Source organism: Phyllostomus hastatus, unplaced genomic scaffold (genome assembly GCF_019186645.2).
Source record: "Phyllostomus hastatus isolate PE091 unplaced genomic scaffold, TTU_PhHast_1.1 phas_scaffold_585, whole genome shotgun sequence".
Lineage (NCBI taxonomy): Eukaryota > Metazoa > Chordata > Mammalia > Chiroptera > Phyllostomidae > Phyllostomus > Phyllostomus hastatus.
The window spans coordinates 7788502-7805884 of NW_025334037.1; the positions used below are offsets into that span (position 1 = coordinate 7788502).

Consider the following 17383-nt stretch of genomic DNA (forward strand, 5'->3'; position numbering starts at 1 on the left):
ATTCCTCAAGAAATGAAAAGAGAAGTTACTAATGACTGCTAAAATATACTGAATTTTGTGAAATAGTTTCCACTACCTAACATAGCATCAAAACCTAAAAAAATTGAGAGTAGAAATGACTGATATTTTCCCACCCAAAATTCTACCATGTGAAGAATAATTTTCTTCAGAGATTAAAATTCAAGTGTGTATACAGTAATAAAATGGCCTCATTTCCTGAATGCTATTTTGTTTTAAACTCAAAAAAAGGACTGTACTTTTAAAACACAGAATTAGTTTTCACTTGGTGAGAAGTAATGTATTTTTCTCAGTTTGGTACAAAGATCAGTGTAGACACCTCCCCCCCGGGCAAAAAAACTGGATTAGTGTTCAAAATCTTTCCTTCTTCCTCATTTCTCCTTGACTAGGAACTGACGTTTTCATTCTTGTGTAAAACTATTACAAATCAAAATTTTCATTCCTCCACTTTGATTTTCAAATAGGCCTCTTGCTCTGAGTAGTATGCTACCTAACCTTCTTTGATTAAAAATCTCCCGGCATCTGCTAAAAGGACTCCTTTTGAGAAAAAGAGTCCATCACTTCCAGTCCAACCCAGAAATCTTACAGAACATAACAAACTGCCAATCAGCTCCTTAGCAGAATTATTCAAATTTGAACAAAAGCAATTCAATTATAAGGCAAACACTTACTGTTCGGGCTAGATTTTGACACATTGCGCTTAAGGGCAAAAGTTGTAGTTTAATCTCCATGTCCCATTTTCGGCAGTTTTGAATATGTTCATGACTTCCAAGGCAATGATTACTGTTAAAATATGGTAATTGTTCATCAATGTTTTGTTTTTTTAAAAATAGAAATTATAGAGGTAAGAGTAAAATATAAATTGCATTGGCATCAGAAATGGAAGAAAATGGTAAAATACAGAGATTTTTTTTTTTTTTACCAAATATGAGTAGAGGACTAAGTCCACATGAGAAGAGTCAAAACAAAGGAGAAAGAAGATGAAGAAAATTTTAAAATAGGGACAGGACATTTTCAGTGGCCTAAGAAAATGAAATCTGTAACAAGACTAAATGCCAGATGCAATAATTATTGGGTTCAGAAAAAGTCATATAACGATTATGTCAGGTAAATAAAAGGAAATCACAACTGACCCCTTTGTATAAAATAACAGTGCATGCTACAAAAGGAAAATGAAGGCTGTGATGATGTCAGTCACTATTGACCCTTTGCAAAAACAAAAAAACCTTCAAGTTCAAAAATCAACCAATTGCCCACCATTCTTCCCATCTGAGACTATAAGCTTTTTAAGGGAAATATTAATACCATGTCTTAATTATCTCTCAAATCCCTCCACTGTCTGAGACGTGACTTCTTTGACAAAGTATGACCCAATACAATTTTATTGATACAATGAATCAATTCAGTAGGACCCAGTATATTCTTGGATTACAAATTGAACTTAAAATTTTTCTAATTTAAACTGTTAAAAATAAAATTTCCAAAGACATTGCTCAGTAGTTAAATGAATAAACTTACTTCTGTAGCACTTCCTCTTGACCACAAACTTTCAAAACATAGCTGCCAACATCTACTTCATTCAAGTCATCATGTACCCAGCAAAGGGCTTGCATGATAATGATTTCTACAGTAGAACTCACTGTAAAAGAGTTAGTCATCATTTGCATTTTGCTCACTTAACTCTAAGTATACATTTATTCAGATTATATTTCTTATATCTAACATAGTACTATACAATAAATATATAATGCAGGTCACATGTATAATTTAAAAATTTCTAGTAGCCACAATGAAAAAAGTAAAAAGAAACAGGTGAAGCTAATTTTAAAGTTTTACTTAACCTAATATATCTAAAATATCATTTCAACATATAATCAGGATTTTAAAATTACTGGTATCTTATATTCTCTTCAAACTAAGTCTTTGAAATCCAGTGTGTATTTTATATTTATACCACGTCTCAATCTACATTCGTCACATTTCTGGTGGTTACTGTATCAGGGTAAATCTAAGCTAAGAAAGCCACCTCCCTATTGCAGATGCTTCCAAAAAGGATGACATTTAGCAGTTTCTAGCAAATAATGACCTAAACCACTTCAGAAGGACAAAGAATCACCATCTTAAATGTTTGAAGTTTGCCTAGTATATTTTATGATAAACAATAAAAATCTAGCAAGTAAGAAGTATTGTTTAATTATCATTCTTGGCAATAGCTGGATACTAAGATTACAACGAATTAAAAACTAAGGAAACCTTTAAAGTACACTATTTCTATATTTCAAGGTCCTAAGTTCAATTTAGAAAGCAAGTTTACATTCAAACTTCATGAAAGTTAACAGCTTGGCAGTAAAGGCCATAAAACCTCTGTCTAATACAATGGCTACATTTCTGAATAGTCAAATGAATGGTGACATTTATCATTTGAACATATAAAAACCATGTGTACCACAATATGGTTACATTTCTTAACAGAGATGTTCATTATAATTGTACACATTTATGAAGAACCAAATAGGTATTTGAAATATTTTTAAGCTATTAGATTTTGATATTAGATATTAAGCAATTAGATCTTTAGAGCAAGTCAAAATTTGACACAAATTAAAATATTTGTTATCAATGTATAAGCACTGGTACTCATGCTTATTTCAATCAAGAGACCTATTATCTTTTTTTCCTTCAATTTTAGTATTAATTCTTACAGCATACTTAGATTGAAATGATACCTCAACCCAAAATGTGTGAGGTTATTTTTTAAAACAACCCTTTCTTTAGAAACTAAAAGAATGACTCTTTATAACTGGCTAACATTTTTGTTTCAGATCATATTTTTTCAAAGGGCCTTGAAAAGTTCAAAGCTACAAAGAAAGTATCCAAATACTGAGCATATTCCTAGTTATAACCATTAAAGAAAAAAAATGGCAAAATTTTTAGGCCAAAGTACTGTAGAAATATAGGATATTATTTTACTGTTAGAAACCCATTACAGCCCTGGCTGGCGTAGCTCAGTGAATTGAGCGCGGACTGCAAACCAAAGTGTCACAGGTTCGATTCCAAGTCAGGGCACATGCCTGGGTTGCAGGCCACAGCCCCCAGCAACCGCACATTGATGTTTCTCTTTCTCTCTCTCTTTCTCCCTCCCTTCCTTCTCTAAAAATAAATAAATAAAATATTTTTTAAAAAAGAAACCAATTACAATAATAAAAATTGTGAAAAGCAATAAACTATGAAAGAAAATAAGAGTAGTTTTTAAAATTATAACAAAAAATTCCCACAGACTTGGGGATATATCTCTAGAAAGGATAGCCACATCAAGTTTCAAAGGAAGACTTAGAACCAAAGGACAGCCCTGGCTGGTGTGGCTCAGTGGACTGGGGGCCAGCCTGCAAACCAAAGGGTTGCCAGTTTGATTCCCAGTCTAGGGCACATGCCTGGGTTGTGGGCCAGATCCCCAGTGGGGGCGCCGTGCAAGGCAACCACACATTGATGTTTCTCTCCCTCTCTTTCTAAAAAATAAATAAATAAAATTAAAAAAAAAAAGAACCAAAAGAGAAATATCTTCTCCTTAGAAGAGCGATTTTCAACCAGTGTGCCACAAGAATTTTTAAAACACGCAATACCTGACTCTTTAGTAAGAGGCACCTAACCTCTACTCCCTTAGATGATCAAGTTTTAAAAAAGATGACAGCCATCAGTGTGAATGAATCAAAATTATACCTATTTTTCTGTCAGATCAGCAAAATATACATATTTTTTGGTGTGCTGCAGAATTTTAGTAATTAGTTTATATGTGCCATGAGATGAAAAAGGTTGAAAATCTCTGCCTTAGAGGAGCTTAGCAAGATAACTAGAATTTCTATTTTACTGACGGGTTTTAACATAAACAAGCATTCTTCTTGCCATTAAACAAACAAAAAAAGAAAAGAAAGAACTGGGTTTTCTATTTAATTAGCTATCTTTTTATTAGACTTTTTATATAATGTTTTGGGGCCTTGGCCAAGAGCCACTGATTAACCAAAATTCCTCAGCCTTCTTCAGAGAAATATGTACAGCAGTTAAAGATAAAATGCTTTCCCACTTGCCCTACCCAGGAAAGTATCCAAATGAGATGCCAAGTTTTAAAAGAGGATAACTAATGAATGTTAAGTGTTCAGCCACACTCACGCACACACATTTTTTAAAAGGATACTAATAAGAGTCAGTTTATAAAGAAAATAATAATTATTAACATTTTAAACATTTTCTCTCTTACCAGAGCAAAACAGGACAGTTGGGGAACTACAAACCTACCATCACATGTGAAAGTAACTGGTAGTTGAAATCCTTCTATTTCAATGGAGACCTTCACGCTAGCATTTTCTCCACATATGTTTCTTTGCACTGTGACTGGACTTAACAAATAGCCTGGATTTGTGTGGTGATTGGTGTATGGAAAGCTGGTCTTCAATCTGTTCCCAAGAAAGAAGAAATTAAATTCTTTTTTTAAAAGCTGCATTTATTTGAGCCCTGAAATAGACTGTGCATGCTTATAGCCATTCAATTCTGTGCCTTTGTTCAGTCCTAGAGCAGCTCATGAAAACTGCAATGGACCCCTGCCAATACTACAAATACCAGCATTTGCCTTTTAAATACAAGGAATCCAAGGGAAGAGACTAAGCACTGCCAGGACCTCTTCGGTAGCCTTATCAACGTTAACCAGGCACACACCGGGCACACGGCCGTTTACGTGAGGTGCTCTGCTTCAGATTCTTTTGCTACACAGTGTAATTACACAAAATGGTACATTTTTAATCATTCACTGATAATATAGGTAATGTAGCCATAAACTCTAACTGCCAGAGGAATAAAATATTTGTTGTTTTTTCGAAACCTTTTTTCAAAACTTTTTTTTTCCTACACATTGCTTCTGGTCATCAGACAATGATTTCTTAAAAAACAAAACAAAATGTAGAAAATAGGTTTTTACCCAGTGCTATGAGGCCTTTATTCCCTCAAAGTGATTTCTGAAACTTAGGGAATGGTAATAACTGCCTGGGAAAGTATTCCTAGTGTTCACAGATATTCAGACAAGCATTATAGTTTAAATTTAAATACAAGAGCACGGTGCCTGGCTGGCTCATCTCCAGACAGTACTTTGTTATCAGAGACAAGGGAGGACTTGATCCTTCTCAAACTTAGGAGCTTCCTTTAACTTTTTTCTGGAGGCTAGAAGACAAGTTCCAATCTTCACATCTGCTTTTCACAGGGCTATAAATGGAATGAATACTGGAAAGTGCTGTGCATATGCTTCTGTAGAGATTAAAATAATGAAGTCACAGGAATAGAATAAAACAGTTTGAGATGACAGAAAGAAAGGTTCTAGAGAGAGAGCAAGTACCAAACTATACCAAACTACCTGAGTTTAAATCCTGATTTTACAACTTCCTAGCTGTGTGACCTTAGGCAAGTTATTGAAACTCCTTTTTTTTCTTGATTTCCTGCTCTGTAAACTGATGATTATACTAAGACTCACATCACAGGGTTGTTGTGAGAATCATATGAATTAAGTAATTAAAGCACGCAGGACAGGGCCTATCTAGTACAGTGTAAGCACTGTAAGGATCTTGTCAAATAAATGAAAGAGTGAATGAGTAAGTCTGGTTTCTGCACTGTGATTGTAAGTGTCACAAAGGATCTGCCATTAAAGAGAAATGTAATTGAAAAGGGGGTATCATAAGTAATAAAATCAAATTCACACTGAAAATTCAATTCGGACACATTATCTTCAGATCTGTTGTCAGGCCTATCCCTCTGGCAACACAATGACATCTTCATAGGACCCAGCCCAAGATTCTTATTGTTTTACACATACTTGATATTCTCTTGTTTTCTACAGTATGAATGAAACAGATACAGCAAATCATATAATTAACTAATATATGAAATGGTACAGAATTTTGTCTACAGCTAAGCAAGCTTTCAATTTTCAGACAACAAATATTTTAAGGATAATGAAAGAAAAATCAGAAATCCTGATGATAGCTCAGAAAACAAGAATTTATTGGATGAAAATTCCAGTGATAAAAGTTGCATTCAATGAACTTGACTTTGGGGGGAAAAAATCTTTATTTCCCTTTCCTAAAATAAGACCCTTCTTTTACACGACAATGTGAATATATTTAATGTCACAGAATTGTATGTGTAAAAATGGTTAAAATAGTAAATACTATGTTATATATATTTTATCACAATAAAGCCAGTTTATTTTCCAGTAAGTCCTTTTTCTCTCTGCTTGACACCATGAAAGATAGTTTACTCCAGCCCTGGCTAGGTAGCTAAATTGGTCCATTAAGAGTGTCTCCCTAATACATCAAGGTTGAAGGTTTAATCCTGTCAGGACACATACAAGAAGCAACCAGTGAATGCATAAATAAGAGGAACAACAATTGATGTTTCTTTCTCTCTCTCTCAAACCAATCAATACATTTTTTTAAGTTTAAAAAAAGATGGTCCAGAAAAATACAGTAATTATTTTTCTTTTTTAATTGTATTTGGTGACATTGGTTAATAAAATTATATAGGTTTCAGGGGTACAATTCTATAACACATTATCTGTATACTATATTGTGTATTTACCACCCCAAGTGAAGTCTCCTTCCATCACCATTTACCCCAATGCACAGTAATTTTCTTTGTTTTTCTATAAAATTGATAATTTCTTCTATTCTCATGGCTTTGTTTGCTTTACAAAAACTGGGGGGGGAACCAAGATGGTAAAGATTCCTTAAAGTTGGACATTTTTTTCTTTGTAAGTAAATATATGAAATCAAATTAAATGAATAAATTGGTAATTGCCAAGTAAATTATTCACTTCAATGTAATAGACCATATAAAATGTTTTTATGGATACTTTAAGCCAACATAGTGTGATGTTCTTAATTACCTGTAAAGAGTATTTTTTAACTTTAATTTTCTTCTTCTCTAAAATTTCCATTTTCCTATCACCACCAAAGAAAGACATAGCTTTGGTTGTTTGTTTAATGTGGTGCTTGATCCAGCTAAAGTTATATATAGACAGAGCCAAATCATGCAAAATCAGGACAGAAGACATAAAAATGAGGATTTTTAAATTAAAGATAAAAATGAGGGTTGTAATCGAATGCTATTTTACAGGAAAGTATAGATTCAGCATTGTTTAAAATAAAATGAACTAAATGCAGAGGTGAAATCCTTGCTTGGGGTCAAGACATATTATAGGATATAAATATTAGATCTGAACCATATATAAAGAAAAGAAATACAAAGTTTTTCAGAATGAAAAGTCTAAAGTGTAGTTTCTTATCTTATCCCCTAGGAAACCACACACACACAAAAAACGCAGCAAAAACTTATACTGGTACCGAACATTCTTCTAAGAACTTTCTCTGAACTGACAGCTAGTAGAAACAGCAGGTTTTGCCAATTAACACTGAGTGTGAAAGGAAAGAAATGCAGTAACAATGAAAGGTCCTGAATCAAAGCACTACAGGGCCTGAAACAAAGCAACCTTTGAGATCAACAGCCCAACTCCCTAACGTCGCGGAAGAAAAGACCAAGAACTGGCACTAAATTCTAAGGCTGTTATACACTAATGTTAACTGTAAGCAGTTATCATCCTGGCAGTCTTATAATAATTTTATAGCAGAATGTAAATGACTCTGTAAGAATATAAATACTTGTTTTTAAAATGCACTGCAGGTATTAGCATATTGAAAAAAATAGAGTCATTAATTTCTTCAAGGGACATTTCCTCCTGATCTTACTCGCCAAGGTCACAGGGGAATGAGAGAAGTTCCTAAAGCATGATTCAAAAACACCTCTGAAATACCTGTTGCAATCATACTCTACTAATGAAAATAAAATTACAAAAAGAACTCTGGGGTTTCTTTCATATTACATAAGCCATTGTGTGTGTGTGTGTGTGTGTGTGTGTGTGTGTGTGTGTGTGTAAAAAATAATCTTTTTAGCTTATGGCAGTCTTTGTTAATAACTTAAAGATTCAAATACAGAGAAAGGGCAGATCACAGACAGCCTAATTTCTCAAATTAAATGCAATAGTCACTCAACGGTTTAACAGAAAACATACAGGGCTTTGAGAGAAAATTAAATAGAACTAGATGAACACATAACGGATTATTTCCAAACCATTAAAGTAAAAGATTATTTCCAAATTGTTAACCACACACACACAATGATATAACGGCATAGGTTATTTCTTATACATGCAATTTATATACTAAGTCATCTAAATTATCTCTTCTATTTTAGTAACAAACTGTAGAAATTCCCTGAAAGTATGGTCTTTGTCTCTTCTACTTTAAATGCCTACTAAAAAACCTGAGTTTTAAAAATCCAATTAAGAGTAACTTTTGCTGGGAAGAAAAAGTAGCTCTACTGATATTTTTTCTTCTTTTTTCCCCCTAGGGTACTCTGCAGAACAATTCTGGTTAAAAAGGGTAATGTAAAGAGTGACAGCTTTAATGAAATATTACCAACAGTCTAGAAAAGATAACATATCCCGTTGTCTTAGCCACAATGTTTTTTGTCCACTTTTTCCTTCCGTGAGGTTTTTTCTGTCTGGTGCTGGCTGAGAGGCCTCCCTTTTGTCTTTGTTAGCATAACCATTAGAATATGAAATCTAAGCTATCAGTGGCTACATTTCCTGCCATCGATACCCTATCTGCAGTAGAAGAAAATGAGGCCAACATGCATGGAGTGAGAGAAGGGACAGAAGTGGGAAAAGAGAGCCCAAAGGGAGGTGGGACCCCTACAGTGTAAGGATTCCAGGATCTGGCTGTCACTGAGCTCTGTCCCATCCTTCCTCTTTCTGCTGTAGGGGTTTGTGAGCCAACACATAACCACGCTTGATTAAACTAGTTTAAGATGGGTCTCTAGTCCTCAAAATGGAAGTCCGGCTAGTAGAGCAATATAATGGAAAGAAAACACACTGAACTAGGGGCAAAGGAAACCTGGCTGACTATAGCTGAGTAAGCTTTGGAGGGTAACTTCTCTGAGTCTCAATTTCCTCAATTTAAAAATATTAGACACATTTAAGATTAAAAGATCATTTTAGAATTGCATTTGCCTAACCTTCAGAAAATACATTTGCTTCTCTAATTGTACTTGTTATCTCTTAAATAAGCACATTATTTTGAATGCTCAAAAAGAATATAGCAAAATTAAGTGTCCCTAAAACAACAGGCATTATTTAAGTGTACTGAAACTTGAACGTTTAAGCCATATTTTCACTGGTTAACAGAAGTTAACTGTTTAAGCCATATAACTGGTTATCAGAAGTCTGCTGTCTGACCTCAGTCCTTCTGCTAAGTACTCAGAAACCTAACAGGTTCACCTCCAGTTTGTTAATGTGCCGACTTAAGTTTTAAGCCACAGGGAGAAAAAAAATAAAAAGTTAAAAACTTTAGAATAATTAGCACTAAGCTAATTTTCAATAAATTTTTAAACAAGCATTTAATAAAAAATATTTAATTTATAAAGAAAAATTCCTTACTTTGTAATGGATTGAGAAAAAGCTGCCACTTCTTCATTTTGTACTTCAATTTCTTGTAGAAGAGAACTTCCAGTTGGCAAACTACTGGTCCCATTTGGGTCTTTCTGTAATCAAAAAAGTGTTTTTATTTTAAAAGTAAAAGATCCCCAAAATGCTAAATAGCACCATAGCATGAACACACTTTTACAAAAATATGTACAAAGATATGAAGGTAAAATTAATTACATCAGTAACAAAGTTTGAAATTATGGACTCTATCTGTAAAAGTAATGCCAACTAAGCCTCATTTTAAAGTTCACTGGTTCTCTTGGCTCGAAAGTAGAAATATCCTATTCTTTGTATTGGTCAGTCAGAATGGAATGCTAAAGACATTTCCATTCAAAATCTTCCCAAAATGAACACCAAAGTAACAGCTGAAAGAAATTCAAGGACTAGCCCTTTATTTTAAGAAAATGAAGAGATAAGTACAATTAGGAATCCTCTAATAAACCAGGAATTCTATACACAGGGTCAGACAAAAGTAGATTTACAGTTGTGAGAAATGTGAAACAGAATTTATTCTTGTATTATAATTTATTACTGTATTATTTTCCATACAAACAACTGTGAGCCTACTTTTGCCCCGCACTGGACTTAACTTAGGCTTCAAATTCCAACACAGCAGCTGGTTCTTTACATAAGAGACTGAGTTCTGGGAGTTAGTGAACATGCTCTATGTTAATAAAGTTATACAAACAACTGACAGTCCTCCAGTAATTAAGTTTATGATCAAAACTTGTGTTGAACATTTAGAAAATAAATTCACCACACAAGCAAAGCCAAACAGTATAGTCCATATTTAGAGGTACTGTGGTTACTACACAAAAATACTTAATTTGGCACAAATTTCAAATGTAAGTTTCCATTAAAATTAGAATCGGAACACTCACAATTCAAAACTAAGTGAATCAGAACACAATATGTAAATTTCAAGAGCTGTAATGGATTTCAATGAACACTTTGTCAGAAAACTAAACTGGAAACTTAGGGCAATAATTCCTTTATGAATTGTCTTCTTTTAAAGTATGGCAGAGCCCTTTCTGCTAGACTGTGATATGCACATTTGGGGAAGAAAACAAAGTCTTGAGATCCAGAAAACTGCAACTAAAAATAACAAAGCTTATGGAAAAAACAGGATTAAGGCAGGTTACTCAAAATCAGTGTAACTTTATCATCAAACCCCAGCTAACACAATAAAAACACCTTATTAAAATATTAGCACAGTTAAGTCGGCACTTAAATTTTCACCTAGCATTATGGTCTATGAACCTTTTTTAAAACCCTGGAGCTCCTGCTTCATTTGTGATATGGATTCTTGAGTGCATTTGTTTCTAGTCTACCAATTTCAGTGGAATTAAAAATATCATCTAAGATATAGATTTCTCCAACAAAGTTCTTAATGCAAAGGAAATGTCTTCACATGTTCTTTGTGCTAACTGCTTCACCAGGGAGCTTAACACTGTGGATTATGAAACCATTCTTGAAGCTACTCATCCAACAGCATTTTTACTAAATAAGATGTCTGCAGGATTTTCAGTGTTTTCCTTAACATTTTCTTATATTACTAATACTTTCTCTTTAACTGTGAGAAAGTTTGTTCTTGATTGCTTTAAAACGTTAATATGCACCCTGGCTAGTGTGCTGGCCTGCAGACAAAAAGGTCACCAGTTCAATTCCTGGTCAGGGCACATGCCTGGGTTTAGGACCAGCAAGAGGCAACCTAACGACTGTTCTCTTTCTCTTTCTCCCTCCTTTCCTCTTTGTCTAAAAATAAATAAATAAAATATTTCTTTAAAAAATGTTGATATGCTGGTAAAGATTATGTGTGATCTAATGCTATTTCCCCATTATACTGACGTCAATCTCATATTTACCAATTACAACAGTTAATTTGTGTTATAGAAACAAGTACTAGAGCAAATAGACCATACTACCCTATTGGGATTGGATGTTTCTAACAAATCCTTTGGTCTGACACTTAAGGTTTGTCACAATCTAATCCAATCAAATTTCTGAGAACTTTCCAAATGATTTCTACATTCCAGTTAGCTTGAATCATATTCTGTTCCTAATAAAACAAATGAGCTATCCCACTCTGAAATTTTGTCTTCAATGTCTTCCTCCTAAATTCCCCTCATAAGTCAAAAATCTATCAATTTTTTAAGGCTCAACAGGATGCCATTTCATCTATAATGTCTTTTGATAATTACTCAGTATGAAGCAATTCTTCCCTCCTAGCACTTCCAAGTACTTGTGAACAAACACCATTATCATTATATCCTTTTTAATATTTGTCCAAATGGGAGTGCTCCTTGAAGGTAAAAATCAAGTTTTATTGAATTTTATATTTTTGTAGAACTTTAGATCCAGTTCAGGAGGCATTCAACCACTGATTCAATTTGTTGAATATTTTACTCCCTCTAAAAACAAGTTAAAACTCACCACCTCACACGCATTAGGATGGTTACTATTAAAAACAACAAAAGAACCCTGGCTGGTGTAGCTCAGTGGATTGAGTGCTGGCCTGCAGACTGAAAGGTTGCCAGTTCAATTCCCAGTCAGGGCACATGTCTGGGTTTCCGGCCAGGTCTCCACTTGGGGGCGTCCAAAAGGCAACCAGTCGATGTTTCTCTTCCTCTCTTTCTCTTTTCCTTCCCTCTAAGAGTAAATAAATTAAATCTTTAAAAAAAATAATAAACCCAAAGACCAATGTTGGTGAGAATGTGAAGATAACAGAATCCTTATTTACTGTTGGTACTAATGTACAATGGTAACCCTTATGCACTGTTGATAGTAATGTACAATGGTACAGCCACTGTGGGAAGAAAAACAATATGGTAGTTCCTCATACAGTTAAAAATACAAGGACCAAAAAACCCAGCAATTTCATTCTTGGGTACATACTAAAAAAAATTGAGAGCAATTCTTGAAGAGATGTTAGTACATCCATGTTCATAGCAGCATTATTTGCAATAGCTAAAACATGGAAGCAACCCAAGTGTCCATCAACAGATGATGAATGGATAAGCAAAATGAGATGTATACATACAATGGAGTATTATTTAGCCTTAAAAAGGAAGAAAATTCTGCAATATGCTACATCATGGATGGACCTTGAGTACGTTATGCTAAGTGAAATAAGCCAGTCACAAAAAACAAATACTATGTGGTTCAACTTACACGAGGTACTTAGAGTATTCAAAATCACAGACAAAATGTAGAAAGGCGGCTGCCAGGAGCGTGGGGGAAGGGAGAACGGGGAGTTGTTCTGTGACAGGTGTAGAGTTTCAGTTTTACAGGCTAACAAAGTTCCATGGATAAAGGGTGTTTGGTGGGGGCTGCACAGCAATGTGAATGTATTTCATACTACTGAACTCTCACCTTTAAAAAGGCTAAAATGGTCAATTTTGTTAGGTATATTTTACCACAATCGAAAAACTAGAAATTATTGAGCACTGATTACATGTCAGGCTCTGCTCTTAGAAATTTACTGGTAGGTATGCATGTATTATTTATTTCTAACAAAACCCTAATAGGTGGGCACTATTACTATTCCCATTTGCAGACTAAAGAAATCTGTAAATTGCACTGAGAAGTTTATTTAACTCATACAATGTCATATAATTAATATATTCAAGTTAGGATTTCAACCCAGGTAGCCTAACTTCAGAAATCACATGCTTAACCACCTTGCCATTAACCTCTCAAAAGTCTCTTTACAAAAAACAACAGATACTTCTGGTCAAATGGCAGCATAGGCAGACATGGCTCACTTCTGCACACAGCCACATCAAAATTACAACTAAAATGTAGAACAACCATCACTCTGGACCATCAGAAATCAAGCTGAATGGATGTCTACAGAACTACAGAATTAAAGAAACCACATCCATCCAGATTGAGCTGGCAAGCTGATGCCATATCTGACACTCCATCAACCTGGCTAACACTGTGTTACCCACCTCGGAGACCCCAGGAGACTCCGCCCCACCCAACTTAGAGGACCATCCAAGCTGCTTTTCCATTTGAACAGCTGGTCTTGGCCTATACTTTACAACTTCCTACATCCTATCAATCAAAAACTGGCCTCTATGAGTCTGAGGCCCAGCACTAGCAGCAGCCACCCTAGATTCACAGCTTGGCTGCTACTGGTACTGCAATGGGAATCTCCAAGCCCAACACAAGTAACAGCCATCTCAGATTGCTCTATAGCTCATGCAGAGTAGCTGCAGGCAGCACACAGGAAGGGGCTGACCTCGGCCTGCACCTCCAGGAAAATGCCAGGGCCAGCACACCCAATGACAGGTACAGACCATGTTGTAGCACCACCCCCCTACCCCTGTATAGCTGATCCTTCACAGAGGGCAGAGGTTGGTAGTCAGTGGTCACAGTCAATCTTTGCAGCTGACTGGTGTGGGTGAATCCCTCCCATTGACCTGCCAACAGCAATCAAGGCTCAACTACAAGAGGAGGGTACACTCAGCCCACACAAAAGGTGCACCCCAAGTACCCAGCTTGGGTGATAGGGGAGGCTGTGCCACTGGACCCTACAGGACAACTACTATATTAGGCCCATTAACAAGACATGGAGTCAAAGCAGCTCTAATATGTAGTTTTACATTGAATATGTAGTAATACGTAGAATACATTGTTTCTAATACGTAGAAACAGGCACAGGGAGGCTGCCAAGTTGAGGAGACAAAGAAACATTGCCCAAATGAAAGAACAGAACAAAACTCAAGAAAGAGCTAAACGAAATGGAGAAAACCAACCTACGAGATGCAGAGTTCAAAGCACTGGTTATAAGGATACTCAATGAACTTAGTGAGGACTTCAACAGCATAAAAAAGATCCAATCAGAAATGAAGGACACACTAACTGAAATAAAAAACAAATTCCAGGGAAACAACAGCAGAGTGGATGATGCCAAAATCAAATCAATGATATGGAAAATAAAGAAGCAAAAAAAAAAAAAAAAAAAACCAATCAGAACAATAAGAAGAAAAGAGAATCCAAAAGTATGAGGATAGTATAAGCAGCCTCTGGGACAACTTCAAGAGGTCCAACATTCACATCATAGGGGTGCCAGAAAGAGAAGAGAAAGAGCAAGAAATTAGAAGTCTATTTGAAAAAAAATAATGAAAGGGAACTTCCATAATTTGGTGAAGGAAATAGACATGCAAACCCAGGAAGCACAGAGAGTCCCAGACAAGATCGATGCAAAGAGGCCCACTCCAAGACACATCTTAAGTAAAAAGTCAAATGTTAAAGAGAGAATCTTAAAAGCAGCAAGAGAAAAGCAGCTAATTACCTACAGGAGAATTCTCATAAGACTGTCACCTGATTTCTCAAAAGAAATTTCACGGACTAGAAGAAATTGGCAAGAAATATTCAAAGTCATGAAAAGCAGGGAGCTACAGCCAAGGCTGTTTTACCCAGCAAAGCTATCACTTAGAATCAAAGGGCAAATAAAGAGCTTCCCAGACAAGAAATAACTAAAGGAGTTCATCATTACCAAACCATTATTGTATGAAATGTTAAAGGGACTTATTTAAGAAAAAGGAGATAAAAACTATGAACAATAAAATGGCAAAAAGTACAAATCTACAATAATTGAGTCTAAAAAAGAAGCTAGCAAACAAGAATCACGGCTACAGAGAGTGTTTTTATGGTTGCCAGATGAGACAGAGGTGTGGGAATGGGTGAAAAGGTGAAGGCATTAAGAAGTACAAATAGGTAGTTACAGAAGAGCCATGAAGATGTAAAGTACATTGTAGGAAATGTAGTAGCCAAAGAACTTATACGCATGACCCATGGACATGACTCATGACTGGGGAATTGCCTAAGGAGTGGAGTGGTGTGAGTTAGGAGGAGGGCAAAGGGGGAAAGGTCAGATAACTGTAATAGCATAATCAATAAAATATAATTAAAAAAAAAAACCTTAAAAATGCAATGAGAAAAATGACATGTGACCTTTGCTGGAGCAACATGAATAGAAAACCTGTTTTACTCTGACTGACGTGGCTCAGCTGGTTGAGTTTGGTCCTACAAACAAAAATATGTTGGTTTGAATCCCAGTCAGTGCACATGCCTGGGTTGTGGGCCTGATCCCAGGTTGGGGCACGTGAAATCAATGTTTCTCTCTCACATAGATGTTTCTCTCCCTCTCTCTCTCCCCTCACCTCTCTCTAAAAATAGATACGTAAAGTCATTTTTAAAAAAAGAAAACCTGTTTTTTTTTGCTTGACCCAATAATCATCTTTCCTTCTTGAACTATTTTTCATGTTTTACTTATTAACAGATTTTGAATATCCTTAGTGATATTTCTAGATTTCTAAAATCAAAATGTTGCATTTTTTTACAGTGCCATTCATGAACTTAGGTCCTTCCTTTCAAGCAGGTTTTATGTTTCAATTGACAGTGACATAAATAGGATATAATAACTAATTCTCTAGTCATACAGTAAGGTAATAACAGAATCTGGAAAGTTAACACAGTATTCTGTCCACAAAGTAAAAAATACTGGGCTACCAATTTTTTTGTCTCACTTGTTAATATTAGCATTTTTTTGTTTTTTGTTTTTGTCCACTATTTCTTAAACAAAAATTTTAAAAAGTTTTACACCCAGTCACTCAGCTCTTGCCCCCAATCTCTCTCAACTCCACCCGAACAACCTAAACATCAAAGCCTCTCTTTTCTCCATTGATCTTGTACTTTCATGGCATTCAAGGCTCTTTATTTTATATTGCAATTATGTGCACACACATCCTGTCTCCCTCTTCTAACTCAGGTTCTTTAAGAATGAGGTCTGCAAATGATTAATTTTTACAGCCCTCACCTTGTATAGTCTCAAATATGTTTCAGTGAATGAAAGAGACAATGATGATCAGTAAGAAAAATTGCTAATGCCATTATCCAATAGATTGAACAAAGAAAAGTTTGTTGTGGAAGTTACTGCGTTCTCTAGTAAATATATTGGATTGGAAATCCTCATAGATGTTTGATCATCATCTAGAAATATTGTATTCCTGAAATTCTATTCCAGAGCTAAAGACCTAGACTTGGGGATCATCCATCCAATTTCAGCAATTTTCTATAGGGAAATTTATCTCTACTAATTGCTGTCAGCATTCATCAGGATCACTGAGAGGGCAGTATCCCATCCAAAGGGGTTTTGGGTCCAAGTTTCAATCAGTAAGAGACAGTGTCTTTAGCAAACTAAGGGACACATAAGGGGCTGTACCCATTGGGAATGAAGCTGGGACACACACATACACACACAGAGTTATAACAAATTAGATCATGTGATTATAGAGATTGACAAGTCTCAAGGTCTGCAGTTGGCAAGCTGAATAACCAAGAGGGTCAATGGTGTAGTTCCAGTCTGAATAGGTAAGGCTCAAAACCTGATAAGAGCTGATGTTTCAGTTTGAGTCTGAAGGCAGGAAAAATCCATGTTCCAGTTCAAAGGCTGACAGGCAGGAGTTACTCATTGGCAGTAGGGTCAGTCTTTTTGTTCTATTCAGGCCTTCAACTGATTTGACAAGGCCCACCCATATTAGAGAAGGCAATCTGCCTTTACACAGGCTACTGATTCAAATAGTAGTCTCCTCCAGAAACACCCTTACAAACAGACACTCCTATGGCATTTGTTTGACCAAATGTCTGAGCACCCTATGGCCCAGTCAAGTAGACACAAAGATGAATCATCACAGTCTCACAACCATAAAGAGTCATAGAGTTACATACTACTGGAAAAGTCTACACCAGTAGTTTTCAAATTCTGTATCTTGGAGT

The 17383-nt window shown here is 35.5% G+C and overlaps 1 protein-coding gene across 1 annotated transcript in view; it reads right to left on the minus strand.

Moving 5' to 3' along the window:
* PIK3C2A (phosphatidylinositol-4-phosphate 3-kinase catalytic subunit type 2 alpha) overlaps positions 1-17383 on the minus strand; it is an 83450-nt gene that overhangs the window by 45308 nt on the left and 20759 nt on the right. The window contains exons 3-6 of the mRNA XM_045825234.1: positions 9548-9651; positions 4309-4466; positions 1537-1657; positions 690-801 (exon numbers count right to left, since the gene is read on the minus strand). Of these exons, the coding sequence (XP_045681190.1) occupies positions 690-801; positions 1537-1657; positions 4309-4466; positions 9548-9651 (495 nt within the window). The remainder of the gene's footprint in view (positions 1-689; positions 802-1536; positions 1658-4308; positions 4467-9547; positions 9652-17383) is intronic.